General features: G+C 38.3%; 1 protein-coding gene across 1 annotated transcript; it reads right to left on the bottom strand.

Moving 5' to 3' along the window:
• Nucleotides 1–1429: 1429 nt before the first annotated feature.
• Nucleotides 1430–18811, bottom strand: LOC139933910 (heat shock 70 kDa protein 14-like). The gene is made up of 14 exons (XM_071928142.1): nt 18734–18811; nt 17457–17537; nt 16927–17009; nt 15660–15814; nt 12962–13055; nt 12435–12539; nt 11636–11797; nt 9918–10073; nt 8943–9045; nt 7313–7441; nt 6369–6458; nt 4569–4742; nt 4107–4177; nt 1430–3512 (listed from the first exon to the last, which is right to left on the bottom strand). Exons 1-14 carry the CDS (start codon nt 18809–18811, stop codon nt 3386–3388), a joined length of 1608 nt encoding a protein of 535 aa, XP_071784243.1. The 3' UTR covers nt 1430–3385.
• Between the last annotated feature and the right edge of the window lie 15 nt (nt 18812–18826).

Here is an 18826-nt window from a genome sequence, read left to right as displayed (position 1 = left end):
TCCGCCTGGTTAAAGGGCCTCTGTCGAAAGTTAAAACTTTCAAAATTACTTATGGACGGCATAGCCTAAAGCCTGAGACCAAGCAGCCATGTTTTCGAGAAGGGTCACCCACTTATAGCATAGAGTTCATACTTCTCGCGATGATACTATTATTTCGCTAGACGTGTTGGTTTTTCCCATTTTTGGGGCCCATTCGAGTCCTGAAAAAAACTTAACTCCTTCAGAACTCACTAGTAAAAGTAACAACATCTGTTGAAACGGATGGCTCACAAAACAGCAGTAGGGCCCATACCCACAAACACGGAAGCCGGATACAAAAACATAGAAATGCAGTGACATCTGAACTTAAAGTCACACGTTGCCTTGGTTCGGACGAGTTGGTCTATAAAAAGCGTTTGTAACAAAACAAAATTAAAATGCATATGGTTGGAAAGATGTTTCAAAAGTAGAATACAATGATCCACACAAGTTTTCCTCGAAATTGCGTGGTTTTCCTTTTAATGTGAGAACTAACACGGTCGGCCATTTATGGGAGTCAAAAACTTGACTCCCATAATAGTCGACGAGGTAAAAGGAAAACCGTTCAATTTCGAGGCATGTTTGTGTGGATTATTGTATTCTACTTTTACATTCTTATACCCATATGTATTTTACAAAAAAACGGTTACGAACGCTTTTCAAAGACCAACTCGACTGATCCAAGGGAACATGTTCCATTAAGTGTTCTTATAAATTTTAAGACAGAATCCATCACAGAGATGACTACTTCGAAACACAGAAGCAGCCGTCTTGGAAAAGGGGTCCTACGTTTGTGAACACAATAGTACAATTCATTTTGTCGGGGCCTGGCTCACCCAAAATTGTAAGTAAACCCATGATAAATTAATGGGCCATATTTCAACATTCCATGAAAGTTTGGTCCCTCAAATCTGTCAAATTTTGGAGTGCCTACGAAATGAGGCTCGGCGCATTGATTCAGTCACTATTTACTGGGATGCGCCCTAGCCCTGGTGGTCTTACACTTTCGTATTGTACTACAGTGGAAGAGTCCTATATAGGGCTAGGATGCGCCCCTAATACAATAGTTCTATTTAAAACAATCCCATATCCATCCCCATGTAAAGAAACAGCTCTCAGAGGCTAGTACATTATGATACTAACCTCCTGCAATTAGCACTCGTGTTAATAACTATAAGATATTTCCAAAATAGGGAGACCACCAACATAGGACTGAATAGCTTAGTTGGTAGAGCACCGATACCGAAACCGGAGGTAGTATGTTCGAATCCCGTTTTAGTAAATTGTTCTTTGTTCTTTGTTCAAATCCACATCAAAATAAAACACAATAAACTTTTAAGTGACCACTGCCAGAACACAAACATACAAAAGAGGAATAAGGGTAGGTGAGACATAAAAAAAAAAAAAAAAAAATCCACATAAAAATTATAAAATGTCCACTCGTCTTGTCTTTATCCTGCCTTACCAGCCCAAACAAAAATATCTTAAGTTTTATCAAAACAATACTCTATTTTAACTTCTAACAAAAACTTTCATCAAAAATTCATTTACAAAACGAAAAACGTAGACAAAATGTTTAAACTGTAATGCGTTTCTGTCAAATCATACGGAATTATTAAAGGAACATTACAGAATTGAGAAGATCGCAGATTGACATAAAACTTTGACGGTCTAATGATGATGAACAGAGAAACAACCCTTGAACTATTTGTTTGGAATGCCATATTTGATGAAAAATAAGTAAAAATACTTCCCTGTTTGGAGTTGGGCGTTTATTAATTTTTGTTTTGAATTGATGTCATGCAATCGGTTTTCACTATTTTCGTGTGACCTAGATGGCCGATCGATCTCAAACTTTTACAGGGTTATCAGTGTATGTATATGGTGGATTACATAGAGTGCTTACGATGCCAGCAAATGTTTTTTTAGCAAACAATTCTGTAATATTCCTTTAATTTGAAGCGCCTAAGCAGGTCCCCAGTGTCATACATCGGTGTTGCAGAACCGAGAGGGAGTTTCGAAAGGAAGGATTTAGACAGTTCGAATCTGCAGCTATCACAAAGGGTCTTAAAAGGGGTTAATCAAAACAAAATCCCACCCTGACCTCAATTTCACAGAGCTGCTGCTTAAAACATCAAAAATTGCAAAGCACAGCACAATTATGCTTAGCAGAATAAGATGACCAGCTAAAATAATTATGATATAACATGTACAAAATGTCACTTCTATCCTGCTTAGATTTGCTGAGGATGCTTAAGCAGCTCTTAAAGCACAATATTTGCTTAAGCTAAAAGAATACTTGCTAAGTAAAATTAGATAACAAGCCAAGACAACCGGCCAAGACTCCATTACAAAAATCACGAGTAAACAGCAGCCGAATACAAGTCACATGTAATGTATATGGCATGGAATTTTTGTCAGAAACATGGGTATAATAAGCAGGCTATTTTCGTGCTCAAGCAAATGTTGTGCTTAAACAGCTCGTGAGCAGCAAGCTAACATTTTTAAAGGATGGCAGAAGAAAACGTTGATACAGAAATGAGGTTCGGCAAATTGAATATTCATGACCAAAAGGCTTCATGACCTGGGGTCGATTTCACAAAAAGTTAGGACTCGCCTTATCTCGATTTAGGACGAGTAACTCGTCCTAACTTAGGATTAATCTTAAGGTCTGCATGCTACAGTGCAGGGTTGGGACTCGTTCTTAGTCCTAAGATTAGTCTTAAGTTAGGAAGAGTTTGTGAAATCGACGGCTGGGTTCCCTTAAAAAGGGAAGGTATAGACCATGTGAACTTTGTTTACAACAAGTGTGACCTTGCACATTCTTTGAGTATTCTGGCAGGCACAATACTGCACAGGGAAAGTTAACATCTTGTGTAATAATTTCCACATAAATCCAAGAATTATGAAAGTAAAAGCTGGTCAAGTTTTGAGATGTGCCCCCTTTCATCATATCAAAAGTTGATAGGAATCTAATTCATTTAAGTCAATTAATTAGTTTTGATCTTGCAAATCTGGAATCCGATGTTTGAAAACAGTGTGAACACGTTGATGTTGTTTTTCATTTACGTTTTTAGTGACTATGACAACCACTTGAGCCTGCACTTTCACAGGTACTTTTGTTAGTTCACTCTGCCCTTTGTGTCAAACAACTTGTGGCTATATGGGCGTTGAAAATTTATGAATCTTAATAACAACATCAATATTGTTACAAATTTTGGCTGTATACTTTACGTCAAAGGCGTTTGTTCGTAATGTTGTTGTTTACTTAAATTATGTACCACAACTTTAATTACAGTATCTTACATAAAGTCATAATTAAAGTAGGCATTTAAGGAACTCGTATCAAAGAAGCATTTCAATTGGCTCATGCCTCTCTCAGCTCATCAGAAACATGCTCTGATTGGCTGCTGACATGTCCTGGTGGACCAATCATGACATCTTGTGTTTGGCCTGTTATTTCTTCGGAGCAAGTGACGTGTAGTGAGCCATCTCTGTTTAGGAGAACAAAACATAAGAGTATTAATTTTGGTTTTTACCCGTACACCGATGTGTGTTAGCACTGTATACTCAGTACTTTCCCGAGTCCTGTGAAAAAATATCACAGGCATGTTACTCGGGTGGGATTCAAACCCACGACCCTTGCAATTCTAGAGCAGTGTCTTACCAACTAGACTACCGAGGTTGCCCGGCAGCTAGAGGCAGTTCGAATCCTATGTTTTGGCAGCGGGTACCGCAACGATATAATAGAGTTCTTTTACAAGGCAGAGAACATAATTAAAGGCAGGGGACATTATTGGTAATTACTCCAAATAATTATTACCATAAAACCTTTCTTGGTGACGAGTAATGGGGAGAGGTTGATAGTACAAAACATTGTGAGAAATAGCTACCTCTGAAGTGATGTAGTTTTTCGAGAAAGAAGTAATTTTTCACAAATTTGATTTCGAGACCTCAGATTTAGAATTTGAGGTCTCGAAATCAAGCATTTGAAAGCACAAATGGTGGAAAAACTATAGAGTACAATTCCCCCCCCCCAGCCACTCACTGGAAGATGAAACTTTGTTTCTGGTCGTTCTGTGACTCACCTTCTATAATGAAAGACAGACGTCACGTGGAACTCTTCTTCGGACTCCGTCTCCAATCCATCGATAACAATCTGGAAAAGAATCACATCTGAACATCAAACTCTTTCATATATGGGATTTGAGGCATTGCATGGTGAGGTATCAATGGTTTGTGGAAACACCATGTGTGTGTCGAAGAGTTCTGAAGAGAACTGTCTATTCTTATACCGTGGAATAGATTTTTGGAATTCTGGAAACTTCTGTTCTTGAAAAGTACTGTCCTGTTTCAGTAACTAACTACTCAAAAACTACAACACCTCAGCAAGTAATATTTTAAGGGACACTTTCTATTATCAATATCTTCAAACTGTGTAAGTTTATTGTAAATCTGTGGCGACTGTGTTTTTTGTGTCCTCAAGAAAGTACCAGGGCTGTACCCAAACCCTTTAATAAATGAAGAGAGCAATTTGTGTTCTGTTCTACCTGCGCCAATAAGGAAGCTTCCTGATCCGAGGCGCCCTCTTGTGTCCCATAAATCTGGATGCAAACTGACGTTTGGTCCTTGCCGACATTAAACTCGTGTTGCCGGCGTATCGGCAAGAAGGAAAACTGAGGAATGACAATTTCAAGACTGGCATCTTCGCTTGATTCTGAGACCTGGAAAATATGACAATGTTGAAAGGGTTCATTGTACATTTGTAAAACAGTCGTCCTGATTTTTGCTTCACTAATATGTAATTCAAAGGCACTGGACACTATTAGTAATTACTCAAAATAATTGTTAGCACAAAAACTTCTTTGGTAATGAGCAATAAAGGGCTGTTGATAAAATAAAATGTTGTGAAAAACAGCTCCCTCTGAGGTATTGAAGTTTTTGAGAAAGAGGTAATTTCTCACTCATATTTTAAAACACTTCAGACCTGAAGACTTTTAAAGGGGTCTAAAAGCACACAAGTTGGTACAACAAAGGTGTTTTCTTTTATTGTTCCCCCGCAACTTCGATGACCAAATTTTCACAGGTTTGTTATTTGATGCATATGTTGGGATAACCATGTGAGAAGACTGGTCTTAGACAATCACCAAAGGTGTCAGGTGACTTGAAGAAAAAAGAGAAGCGGTAAACGCATGACATTGTATGGCCTGCTTTTTGCAGAGAGAAATCTTTTTAAAGTAATTATATTTCTCAGAACGGATCTTGACAGATAACGCCACTTCAAAACTTTTGTATATGCCATGGACAATGCACAAAATCCATGTAAAATACAAAGTTGTTTGTACATGGCTGAAGTGGAATCTTGTCGAATACCAACAATAATTAATTTTTAGTTTTTATTTGAATACTACTCATCAGTAGCAAATTTATTGTCTTAACTGTTTTCTTCTTGTATCCCTTAAAAGGCACTGGACACTATTGGCAATTGCTCAAAATAACTGTTAGCATAACAACTTATTTGTAAGCGATCAATGGAGAGCATAGAACATTTGATAGTATAAAACATTGTGAGAAACGGCTCCCTCTGAAGTATTGTCGTTTTTGCAAAAAAGGGGTATTTCTCACTAAAACCTTTGAATTTGATTTTGAGACCTCAGATATTGTTTTTGAGGTCTCAAATTCAAGCATCTGAATAAGGGTGTTTTTTCTTCAATTATTATCTTGCAACTTCAACGACCAATTGAGTTCAAATTTTCGCAGGTTTGTTATTTTGTGCATATGTTGAGTCACCCCAAGTGAGAAGACTGGTCTATGACATTTACAGAAGGTGTCCAGTGTCTTTAACGAGAGAGGCTTCTAGCCATGTTTAAATTACTCAACATAATTATTAGCAAAAGACCTTATTGGTAACCAGTAATTATTAGAGGTTGATAGTATAAATCACTGTGAGAAACCGCTCCCTCTAAAGTAATGTAGTTTTTGAGAAACAAGTAATTTTCCACAAATTTTATTTTGAGAACTCGGATTTAGAATTTGAGGTCTTGAAATCAAGCATCTGAAAGCACACAACTTCGTGTGACAAGGGTGTAATTTTTTCTTCCATTATTATCTCGCAACTCCGATGACCGATTGAGTTCAAACTTTTACAGATTTGTTATTTTATGCATATGTTGAGATACATTAAGTGAGAAGGCTGGTCTTTGACAATTACCAATAGTGTCCAGGGTCTTTAAGGCAAACTTGCAAACAAAAATGAAACAAATAATTTTTAAACTTAAACATCTGGTTTATTTTTCAAAATTGTTTTTACACAAATCCTTTTTGGTTTTAAAGGTTTCATGATATTTTACCTTCACAGCGATGGCCTTTGGGCAGCAACTTGCATTAATGTCCAACTCTGTCAGCTCAATACTCTCTCCTCGACTACTCAAAAGTGCCGCCTACGAACAAAATAATGAATAAAAAATAGTTATAAAAACACCAGATCAATATCATGACAGTTTTGACTGACAATCCTGGCCATACCTCGTTGGGTCCCCTGCCCCCTCTCAATGTTGGTTCTGATTGCACAGTCTTCAGCGTTGCATTTTATTCTGCGTTCTAGTCAACATTGAGCGGGGGGACGATGGACAGGGGAGAGATAGTTCATTGTCAGTGGGAAGTGGACAGGGAATGGTTTTATATAACGTTAGGAATGGGTGGCCCAAGCGTTTTGGCCAGGATTGTAGCAACATAAAATCCTTTCTAGGGAACTAGAAAACTTGTATGCTGATAAGTTTAAACAGCCAATAAAGGATGATCTCAAATATATAGATATTACAGTTTTCTAACAGCTGCAGTCCATCCAGGAAACATAAAAAATATAACGAGTCTCTTACCTCACGTTAAAACATGGTAAAAATGGGTTTTCTCCAGAACGCTCCAAGCCAAATTTCTGAAAAACGTGGGGTCAAACAAACCCACGCGACAAAGGAATCGTGACGTCAGTGGTGGCTATTTGGTGTAGAAATGCCATAGCTGGAGAACTGTTGTGTTCAAAACCAATAGGGGAAATTCGTCACTTGCGTCCAGGGTCATTATAATATATAAGCCGTTTTTGACTCTCGGCTGAAAAAGCCGCGCGTCCGGGTGCATTTTTGACTCAAGATATTTATAATTTTGAGAGTAAAATGGTTATTAACCGGTATCTGCGATGTCTATTTGGCCATAAAAAGGTAATAGTTGACATATTGAGATCATCCTTTATGGCTTTTTAACAGGTATCACAGTGATGTAAGACTATGAAAAGTTGTACCTCCTTAGCAGCTCCTATTGCCATGATTTCATCTGGGCTGATGGAGTCAAGGACTTCAGCCTTGGGGATGGCATCCTTGATCATCTGTTGGAGCTTTGGTATCCGTGTGGATCCACCAACAAATATCACCTGATGTCAAAAAACAAATTGGATCAGTACAGTGAGATCACATAAATAAACGCAGGGCTCGAAGTTAAGCTGTTAAGACTGGTCTGCAGGCCCATGGCTAGAGATTTTAGCATCGGGCCAGTAGACCTATGAATCAACAAGTACAGCGGTCTTGCATTTCTGTTAGTGTGTTGACTTTCAGACAAACGTGAAATACGCATAGGCGCCATTTCAGCAAATGAATGTTTTGTTTCCCATTGAAAGGAATGGTCATTGTCTGCACTGATCTGAACAGGTCAATTGTTGTATCAAAATATTTACTTGCCGAAATGGCGTCCAGTGGGATTTCACATTCCAGCCCGAGTTCCGCATCTTGCGCCTTGCGGCGCTATATAATCTTTGCTTTCAGACCATTGAAGAATACTTGCCCAATAATACAAACACACAGTTCAAATATTTTCTTATGACTGGGGTAAATTTCACAAAGAGTTAGGGCTAGTCCTAACTTAGGGCTAGTCATAGAAGATATTAACTCTTTATGAGTAACTCTTTATGAAATCCACCCTAGACCCTTTTTAAACAAAAATCCGGTCCAGTAAACAATTTGTGTCTTTGATTTTTTTCCCTCAAATTTGAGCCCTGAACTGCGTGCTGCCCTTCCCACAGTTACAGTCCGGGAACATTTTCATAAAGCTTTTAGTAGAAAACTGTGTCTAGCAATTTGTTTTCTTCTGCTGAGCAAATATCAGGAGGGAACCAGTCACAACCATTATGTATGTACGTACATTGTATTTAGGCTGGTTAACCTGATTCTGCTAAGCATTATTTTTCAGTAATAAGCACCGAAAACAAAATCAAGAAGGTTGCCCAATGATCACCATCTATGGGCAGAATTCAACAACCTTCATCTATTATTTGTAGTTATTATATGAAACCAATATTCTTTTTGTCCAGGGGTACCCTTATTAAACCAAGGGGACCCTTATTAAGGAACATGTTGCCTTGGATCGGACGAGTTGGTCTTTGAAAGTGTTTAGATAGATAATTTTCAAGTAGATAATTTTCAAGTGGTAATTGTCAAAGACCAGTGTTTTCACTTGGTGTATCCCATCATAGGCATAAAATGACAAGCCTGTGAACATGATTTGGGCTCAATTGGTCATCGAAGTTGCGAGAAAATGATGTCAGAAAAAACACCTTTGTTGGACAAATTTGTGTGCTTTCACATTGGAATAAAAGACTTCTAGCTAGAAGTCTTTTATTATTTTAGTGAAAAAATAACCTCTTTCTCAAAAACTACAATACTTCAGAGGGAGTCGTTTCCCACAATGTTTTATGCTATCAACAGCTCTCCAATGCTCGTTACCAAGTCAGTTTGTAAGTTAATATTTGTTCTGAGTAATTACCAAACGTGTACTTTCCCTTTAACTCTTTGTGAATCCACCCCAGGTTCCATATTCTGGTTTTAAAAGTTAAGTCAGTCCATTTTGTGTGATATTCTGTCTTCATCTACCCTTTTTACCTTTTGTATTTGGTCCGGTGTCATATCAACTGACGCCAGTAGTTGTTTGATGACTTGTATACTCTGCTGAGCATTGCCACTGATTAGTGACTCAAACTTGACTCTAAACATTGAACAAAGAAAAAGTGTTTTCCGTCAGACCATGCCGCATTAAAATATTGTAAAGAGCCTGAATATGCAGTCTCGGTCTTTTATAACATAGGATCCTGCCGTTGATTTCACAAAACTCTTCCTAATTTAAGACTTATCTTAGGACTTTAGGAAGAGTCCCAACCCTGCACTGTAGCATTAAGATTAATCCTAAGTTAGGAAGAGTTACTCGTCCTAACTCGAGATAAGACGAGTTCTAACTCTTTGTGAAATCGACGGCTGGACTTAAATTAACAGACAAATGACAGAGGACATACAGACAACGGAATGGACACATCATGTCGCAAATTAGCATGTAAGATCAATGACCAAGCAGCCGCCATTATCAAGCATCATAAGAAAACGCAGACCGCTGTGGTTTGGTCACCTCCAATTAATGGGAACAAAAGCGGACCACTATAAGCAACTCTACAACTGGCCACTAACCCATGGGAAACGCAGACGAGGGCGCCCTAAGACAACAGGGAAAAATGTAATCCAGAGGGACCTCTCCAGACTGGGCACTGGGTGGTCTGTGGAGGAGGCAGAAGTGGTAGCTCAAGACCGGTCTATTTGGGAGCTTCTCACCAGTCAGGCAGCCGGTGCAGAAATGCATGATGCTAACCGATGATGATGAAGACAATTATTGATTTCTTTTGTTATCTTATAATCACTGATTGGCTTAGAATCTTCGAACAGCTTCTCAACTTACATTTTCCAATTTTGTTTGCAACACAGCAGCAATGCATTTAGGAGAGTACAACAGTTAAAGATTCAAGATTACAAAATAAAAATAAAAACACAATCTGCCAGAAATTCTGAGCCGAGAAAGTTTTTATTCCTTACCTTGAGGTCCCTGTGTGGAAGTCCATCCCATCGTAGAGGGAATCTATAGAGCATTTTGCCGTGGGTAACGTTGACAGAATGTGTTTGCTATTTTCACACGCACTCATCAGCTTCTTCATAGCACGATCGTTGTTTAATATATTACACTTCTGCGTCCTAATGAATAATGGAAAAAAGGGGAATTCAATTGACTTTCGTGTCATCTACAAAATCCTTCTCATTACTTTCAAAAGCACTTTCAACATGGCTCAGCATTTTATTTTTATGTTTTATTTCCTGCTATGAACTAAAAAAACAAAACAAGAACAAACTAGACATGATTGCATTTGTGCACAAATGCATAGCTGTGTCGTTAAAGGGATGCTGCAGTGAATTAAAATAAAACAGTTAATTTTGCTGTCATTTATTTCTGATATATGTATTGAATCTCAATAAAATGTGTTTTGTTTTTTCCCCGACATGTCTCACTTGCGTAATTAGCGATTAAGTAATGCCCCCCTTTTGTGGATTGTTACCGCCCCCCTACCATCGACGTCACGTCGGGAATTCAAACATGTCGTCGGCAAAAAGAGTCTGGTCCCTGACTACTCGCGCCTAGGTACCAGGCCACACAGTGCACACGTCTCTATATGCACACAGCCAGGGGGCCCGACGGCTCGGGTTCCTGACATGACGTCACGTTTATGCCCCTTTTAGGGACGGGGTATGTTCCCCTAATCTCTTGAAAACCATTTTTAAAATACGTGCACATTTAATAAAAAAATATATTTCAGGTTTAAAAAGTCATGTTTAATCGTTTAAATTATAATAAAAAAACACTGCAGCCACCCTTCAATAACATTTTCAAATTTCTCAACTGAATTTGAAATTTTATTTATATTCAAAGCAGTTATGACCAAATCAGGCTTTTAAAAAAAATAATTTAGAATTTCAGGTTCAGTTAGCAATTTATGACTTAAAGGTCCAAAAACTGAAAAAATCTTTAAAAAAACATGTGATGACGCACACAAAATAAAATTATTATATTCATCGATATTTGTTTGCTAGTGTATGCTTAAATTGTTATTGTTGACATGAAAATAAATGTTAATTGAATTGAATTGAATTGAATTGAATTGAATTGAATACCTAATTTATCCCTACCCATTCCAGTTTTTAATAACAGAAACCTACGGTCTCATGTGGCTGATTTGATCAAACATTTAAAATAGTGTACCTTCATGTCGTCATTGTGTTAGGTTCATTGGACCACCAATACCTTTCATCGCTGAAAGTTTCATTGCAATTGCTCTTTGGGAACTATGCGTATAACCGCGTAGATTGAAACATACCCCAATTTTTTTTCTTTTTAAACTTTGACAAAAACAAGAGCAGTTTAGTCGCGCTGCGCTATGAAACAGCTAAAAATCTAGTATCACAGAGTAGAAAACTATTTAAATTCATCCATAATTCTTCCCTATGTAATCTTCTCAAAAAGTTGATACATTTAAAAGCATTTGTATCCGTTTGTTACAAATGGATACGGTTAGAAAGACGTTTTAAAAGTAGAATATAATTATCCAAACAAATTAGCCCACCATCAGGGTTCCAACAATGCTGCAGCCGCAAAAGAGTACAGACCTGTTAAAATCAGCTGCGCAGCTCTTAGGAGCCGCAAAAGAGTACAGACCTGTTAAAATCAGCTGCGCAGCTCTTAGGAGCCGCAAAAGAGTACAGACCTGTTAAAATCAGCTGCGCAGCTCTTAGCGAGTAGCAAGGTGAACTCGTCTCCACCAAGCGTCCGATCTGTTTGAGAAGCAATGACCCTGAGCATACCACTGCTCACTTGAAGGATGGAAACACTCAGGCTTGTCCCGCCGAGTCTATAAACCAATACATGACTGCAGTAGGAAGAGAGTTGAGAAAATGAAGTCATTTTACAGATTACAGTAACATTTATTTCAATGTTGTCATACAAAACAATAATACAATATTGTACATTTATGTTGTATAAAAAAACAAAAACAATATAGTATAAGGTATGATATTGTTTTACAGCTTTAGGTACACAGTGGTTCAACCTGTAGAAGTTTTCGTTTTCATTAGTTATTTGGTTTTCACAAGTTTTTTGGGCCATGACATGAATCCCTACACACTGTGAATAAATGTATGTAATATTAGTTTCCTGAAGAAGTTTTTAGTCTCATTAGTTGTCAAATCTTTGAAAAAAAAAGAAGGGAATAATCACGCAGCAATGTTTTCCGTGGAGTCGCATAAATGAACATTGTATATGCCAAAATAGTTTTCCCGTTTCTCTCAAAGTAGTCTTCCCGTTTCTATAAAAACTACAGCACCTCAGCATGTAATATATTAAAGGACTGAGTACTGAGTATACAGTGCTAACACACATCGGTGTATGGGTAAAAACCAAAATTAATATTAAAGGAAGCTTTATACCAACATTATCTTCAAACTGTGCAAGTAAAAATTATTATTCTTTGTCCACGATGCAAATTTCCATCTGTTAAACTGACTCACCTTTTGTCCAGCGACTTTGCATCACACAGTCCGTAGGCAAGCGCTGCTGCAGCTGGCTCACTGATTACTCTGAGTACGTTGAAACCTGCATCGCAAGCTACTTGCCTGTTCGCAAGAAAAAGACAAAAATAATTTTAAGTAAGACATTTGTAAAGTACCTACATGTAATACAAAAGCCTCTAAGCGCATAAGAGACAATGAAATATACAATGAGTGAAAGATTACAAATAAGCAGATTAAAAATAAGCAGCTTCAAACAAATGAGTTTTTAACAGATACTTTAAACAGTGTAAAGAACTAGCCTCGCGAATATGCACAGGATGACTTATACAAACAAAATAGTGCGCCGAAACAAAAAGGTCTTTGTCCATAAAAAATGGAAGATCTTGAAGTTGAAAGCAGAAAATTGCTAAGCAATATTGTCTGCTTTAGCAGCTCTATGAAGTTGGGCCCAGGCCTGTGACATGTGCTGTGCAGAAATGGGGGTAGGGAGTTGTTTAAGTGAGTGCCAGTCTGCAGGGTCCTACCTTAGTATGCTACATGATGCCTCGCTGTAGTCCAGGGGTGCAGTTAGTACGACATCTCTCTCATCTCTACTACCACCTTGATTCGATGCAATATCTGTAGGCAAACAATTGCATTAACCAAAACACAAGTTACCACCACATCCAAGGCATGTTCAAAATTCGTCTAAATCTTTGGTATGACTTAGTGACATCAAACAGTGCCTCACAGAGGTCAACAAACATGACAAAGTTAATTACTTTATTAATTTGTTTTTTTTAATTACTTTTAGGGAATAAAAGAGCAATAGTGACAAGGGTTGGAGCTATGTGAGGTCATTGCCATGCAATAAAGGACCTAGCCAAAAACGAGGTCATTTATCACTCAACCGTAACCCTGCAAGGTTTTTTCTCATTCCAATAAACCCTTTCTGTAATAATGTAGGAAAATCAGTAAAAACCTCTATGTTTGGTTCAATGTCTCTCATGTTTAGAAGCGCCGTTCAACAAAGGTTCAAATTGCTGAAGGTGTTGCTAAGGGGATCCAATACTCCATGGCATGTTTAACAAGGTGAAGCAGCCTAAGCTGCAAATGCAAACACAGCCTAAGTTTCAAGATAGCTTTCTCGCAAAGCAAAGTTTCAAATCCTACTTAAAGCCATTATACACTTTCAGTACAGAAAAAATAAAAAATAATTCACAGATTTACAAATAACTTTTTTTTATCACAGAGGATGAAATGATCGAGCCTAGGAACTTGGTTGAAACACGAAGTGATGGCTGGTGGTGGGACTTCGTATGTTCTTTCTATCCGGACTTATGTCCTGGTAAGTAGTGTTTGTTTGTTTGTTTAAAGCCATTGGACACTTTTGGAACAGAAATAACGTACAGGGTTTACAGAAGGTAATGGTGAAAGACTTCTCTTGAAATATTATTCCATGAAATGCTTTACTTTTTGAGAAAACATTAAAACATTATCAATTCTCGATAGCGAGAATTACAGATTTTTTTAAAACACATGTCATGACACGGCGAAACGTGCAGACACAAGAGTGGTTTTCCTGTTATTTTCTCCCGACTCCGATGACCGATTGAGCCTAAATTTTCTCAGGTTTGTTATTTTATATATAAGTTATTATACACGAAGTGTGGGACTTGGACAATACTGTTTACCGAAAGTGTATAATGGCTTTTAAAAAAATGTATAGTTAAATGAGTTACACTGGTTACCGGTTCTACAAAGAACAGCATTTAAAGTTCTTTTATGTATAGGATAATGCCCGAGGTGCGCGTCATTCGTGGGTAAGAATGGCCCGAGGGCGAAGCCCGAGGGCCATTCGTACCCACGAATGGCGCGTTCACTGAGGGCATTATGCGACTTAACCCACACCTGTGACGTCATGCTATTGTTACAATCGCTCCATTATTTCGCACGAATGGCGCGATATTGTTTAATTTTTAAGTCAATTGTTTGTATGTATTACGTAAGCTTGTTCACTCCAGTGAACACCACTGGTGGTGTGTGAACAATGGACGAAGACCAACATTTAGGAAATATGCTCGTTCCTTCGATAGTGGCATCATAGATCGGGAGCGAAAGTGGCAGCAGATAAGTGATTTTGTTTCTTGACTTTAAGTAAATTTATACAAGTTAGTGATAGAAACAGATTATCAGATGATGTTGTAGCCGACTTTCTCGGTCTACAAAAAACCCAAAAGGTGAAGATAAAAGAAGTGACCTACCCGCGTACAAGCCTGTAGTTTCAGATTTGTTTTTAATAAACAAATTTAAGCTACCTTTATGATCAACAATTTCAGTTGAATTCCTGTTATTGAAATTGAAAAAAGTATCTTTGCAATCTTAAATTTTAGGTACTTTACTCACTTACCATGTTTGTGTATGGTAAATTAAGCATTTTGAATTAATAAAAACAAAAAACAAAAATACTGGTTAAAATGAAATTGATTTATCTGACTTTAAGACCTGCTTAAATTACTGTTGTAGTTCTATAATTATTTTTTAACATCTCAGCTAAATAACAATTTAATAATGTAGCTGTTCACTTGTGGAAAGTGTTAACGATCATTTTGCAATACATGTGTAGCTCTATTAACCTGTGTTAAAAACCATTAAAAACAAAATAATATATGGTCCATGGTGTCATTGACTTCAACCCCAACTCTTTTATGCACAATGGGTGAATAGATGTAACCATCGCGCCATTCGTGCAAAATAATGGAGCGATTTAACAATAGCATGACGTCACAGGTGTGGGTTAATAACTTATAAAGCCATTCATGGTTTAGCACCAACATACATTCAAGAACTCAAAACCATGAAATCACTCTCTCAATCAACTTATCGTCTCAGGAGTTCACAAGAACACACATCTTGGAAATCAAGGGCTACTTTAGGTGAGCAGGCATTTTTATACGCCGCTCCAAATCTTTGGAACAATCTCCCACCTTGCATTCTACAGTCTTCTTCACTTAATGTATTTAAATCTAAGTTAAAAACCCATTTGTTTACTTTACCCATTCAATTAGTTCTTGCTCCGTGTATTTGTTTTCATTTTTTCTCTGGATTTGTTGTATTCCTTGTAATGCCCAGTAGAGTATTATATAGGTGATTGCGCAATATAAATGTCCGTACTATAATTATTATTATAGAACACCACTGATACTGATAGAAGCAGATATTTTTTAGAAAACAAAACACCACCTTTGATTTTCTTGAAGATAAGTGCAGCGACTTCCTTTGGTTTCACTTGAGTTGCTTTCTCTTTGAATTCTACTTCATAGACTGGACAGCCATCTTGATCTACAATCTTAGTAGGGCCTGCTTGAATTTGACGCTGTATAACAGGATCGTCAAATCTTGGGAGGGGAAAATAATAATAATAATATCAAGTTCTTATATAGCGTAGTTTACAATAACCATACCAATGCTCTTTAGGACTAATAACAGTTCTTTAATGTTTCTCAGCTCCCTGTAGAGTACTGACCTAGTTCACCTGACGTCATCACCAGATTAATCTTGGATGCGCCATTTTGGTGGTCATGGTCAACGTGTGTTACTCAGTGAAGCGCGCATTTGAGGCGATGCGGCGTTAACACGTAACCATATTGACCACCAACATGGTTAGCGTGGCATCAGTCGCCGCATGTGACGCGCGTGCATGGGGTCAACACAAGCCCGGGCAAATATAGCGCTCCAGTGGTTTTTTTCATACACAAGATGAACCTCTACCCTCTACCCATTTACACCCCTGACAACCCCTGGGTAAAGAGAGCAATAATAGTAAATCATCTTGCTCAAGGACACAAGTGTCTCGACCAGGATCTGAACCAACACACTCCATTGACTGAACCACCAGAACTTGAATAAATCAAGTTCTGGTGGTTCATTCAATGGAGTGTGTTGGTTCAGAGAAGGCTGCCTTATTTCTGAACTGTGGCATTGTAGGGTGTCGTCACCGAGTGGTTTAGAGCATTGAATTCAAGTTGAATTCAATGCTCTAAACCACTCGGTGACGACACCCTACAATGCCACAGTTCAGAAATAAGGCAGCCTTCAAAGCAGGATTCAATAGATGTAATAATTGCATAAGGGATATCTTTTTTTGTTCTTTTCTCAACAATAATGTGTGATAAGTGCTGTACTCTAAAAGCTACCCAGAGTAAAACAACCAACAGGCACACTACTCAGGTGGTCTTACGCTAGACCTACTTGCCCTGCGAGCATGCCTGGTGACAATTAAGCCCACTTTGAAATCCTGTACAAGTTGTTGTGGTACCCCTCTTCTAATCACACAGAATTTGAACTGGATTTTTTTTCACCAGGTATGCTTGGTGGTATACAAACGTAGTGGCGAGACATCTACTCTAAAATGGCATGGGCATAGGTTTCATTCCCACCTGGGTCGTATTCTGTAAGCAATATTTCTCTGCTCACCACAGCTCTATGACTTTGGGCCCTAGTTACTTACTTTCTTCCTAATACGTGTTTGACACCGCTGATTGTGTTGACAGAATTGCGTATTCTACCCTGCTTAGCGGCTATGCCGACATCCTAGGGGAAAAGAGAAGTTTAGTACATGTAAACAACCAACTCCAATCAACGAAAATGACATTTTTTCCCCCAGGTTTCAATAGGGAAGTTGAAATAGTTGAGTTGCTGAAACAAAAATCCTAAGAATACAATATACGCAAGTGTGTGCAATATTTGGTTACAAACCAAATAGAACCATTGCATCAGTTAGTGTTATGGTAGTAGAGTGAAAACAATGGTTGCATCATGACAAACTATCTTATTCTATAGACTGAAGAACACAACAGAAACTGTCACAAGATTGAATGTAGAGGATGAGCTGTTCCTAGTAAAAAAACTTCTACTTTTCAGTTTATGTATATGGTTGGTTACATAAAGTGCTTTTGTGACAGCAACTGTTTTGTTAGAAAAACCGACTCTGTAGTGTTCCCATAAAGAAGGCAAATTACAGATAATTTAGCTCATCACCTTATCCTTTCCATTGTAGGCAACGATCGCTGGCGTCACTCTGTCTCCTGCATCATTTGCAATAACTTCAGTTTTTCCATCCTGTATTATAGTGGAACATGCAAGTAATTGTTATATTTTGTACCAAAGTTGAAATAACTCCACAGAAACCTGGAGCTGCATGAGCCAAGAACAAAGTGTCAAATAAATTTTGTTATTCTGGATTTACGTACCTATTTAATGAAAAATGAATAAACTTAGGATCTAACTGCGAAGAAATATAATAGGACCGAGTTGACTTGGGACCGAGTTGACTTGGGACCGAGTTGACTTGGGACCGAGTTGACTTGGGACCGAGTTGACTTGGGATCGAGTTGACTTGGGACCGAGTTGACTTGGGACCGAGTTGACTGGCTCGGGACCGCGCCACTCACCACCTTTTCACTCATTTTTACAAAAAGCGATATCTCTTTGACTTGAGGTAAATTACTAAATTCAATTAGATTTCTTATTTAGAATTAGAATTATGTTTTATAATATTAATATTATTTCATATTCTTCTTCTTCCTTTTTAAAGTGCAGCCTTCAAATGGTTGAAGATGTACACACTGCGTGTGAGCGCATGTGTTGACTTTTAGGCAACACGAATTTGTGTCAGGCGCAGATAGAATTATGTACAGGTGCGATTAAAAAGTTGGAGATGAGGTTACTTCAGCCGGGGGTCCCTTAACGCCAGTTTGACAGCGTCATTCAATTCAAGCCTTCAAGGGACGGGTATGCCGCAGGAACTGGGAGGTTGTCTGGTTGTTCCAGTCGGGATGGTGCGTGGGAAGAAGGAGCTGGTGTAGACTGAAGAGCTGGTATGTGGGGTTGTGAATCGAGAGCCATGACCTCTTGTTGATGTGGTTGGATGTGTCAGAAGCAAGGGTGTTCCACTTCCACGGGGGTCAACGACCAAGTTGAATGAAAAAGTGATGGCGCCATACAGAAACTTTTTCCCTCTGGTACATGCATATGGTATACATGGTATAGCAAATGCCTCTACCCTTTTCTCTGGGCCCTTGCTCCCCTTGCATTTTTAGCAGACTTTACGGTTTGCCGCACATTGCGGTCGTCATCGCGCAGCGTGCAGTGCATGCAGTCAGTGAAAAAATGAATCATCGAAATCTGAATGAGTTTTTCAAGTATAAATCTCCAGCACAGATCCCCCCAAAACACGTTACATTTTACAACCTGTGAAAGAACAACACTAAATTAAATAAAAAATTGTTTAAACATTCCAAAAAGTACAAAATTACCTTAAATATCGCCAAACACGTGGTAGAACCGCCAAAAGAAATTCCCATGGAGGCCGCCATCTTGATGAATAGCGCCATCTATCGATGACCTAA

This window comes from Asterias amurensis, chromosome 2, assembly GCF_032118995.1.
Source record: "Asterias amurensis chromosome 2, ASM3211899v1".
Classification (NCBI taxonomy): Eukaryota; Metazoa; Echinodermata; class Asteroidea; order Forcipulatida; family Asteriidae; genus Asterias; species Asterias amurensis.
This window is presented reverse-complemented; position numbering and strand designations above follow the sequence as displayed.

Bases quoted from the DNA above. Each gene is read 5' to 3' on its own strand.
- LOC139933910 (XM_071928142.1), bottom strand. From the start codon at position 18,811: ATGGCGCTATTCATCAAGATGGCGGCCTCCATGGGAATTTCTTTTGGC. The intron at 12,540-12,961 runs GTAGGACCCTGC...TCTTGCGAACAG, and splicing joins GCATCATGTAGCATACTAAG to GCAAGTAGCTTGCGATGCAG. The intron at 3,513-4,106 runs GTGAGTCACAGA...TCTCCTAAACAG, and splicing joins TCTGTCTTTCATTATAGAAG to AGATGGCTCACTACACGTCA.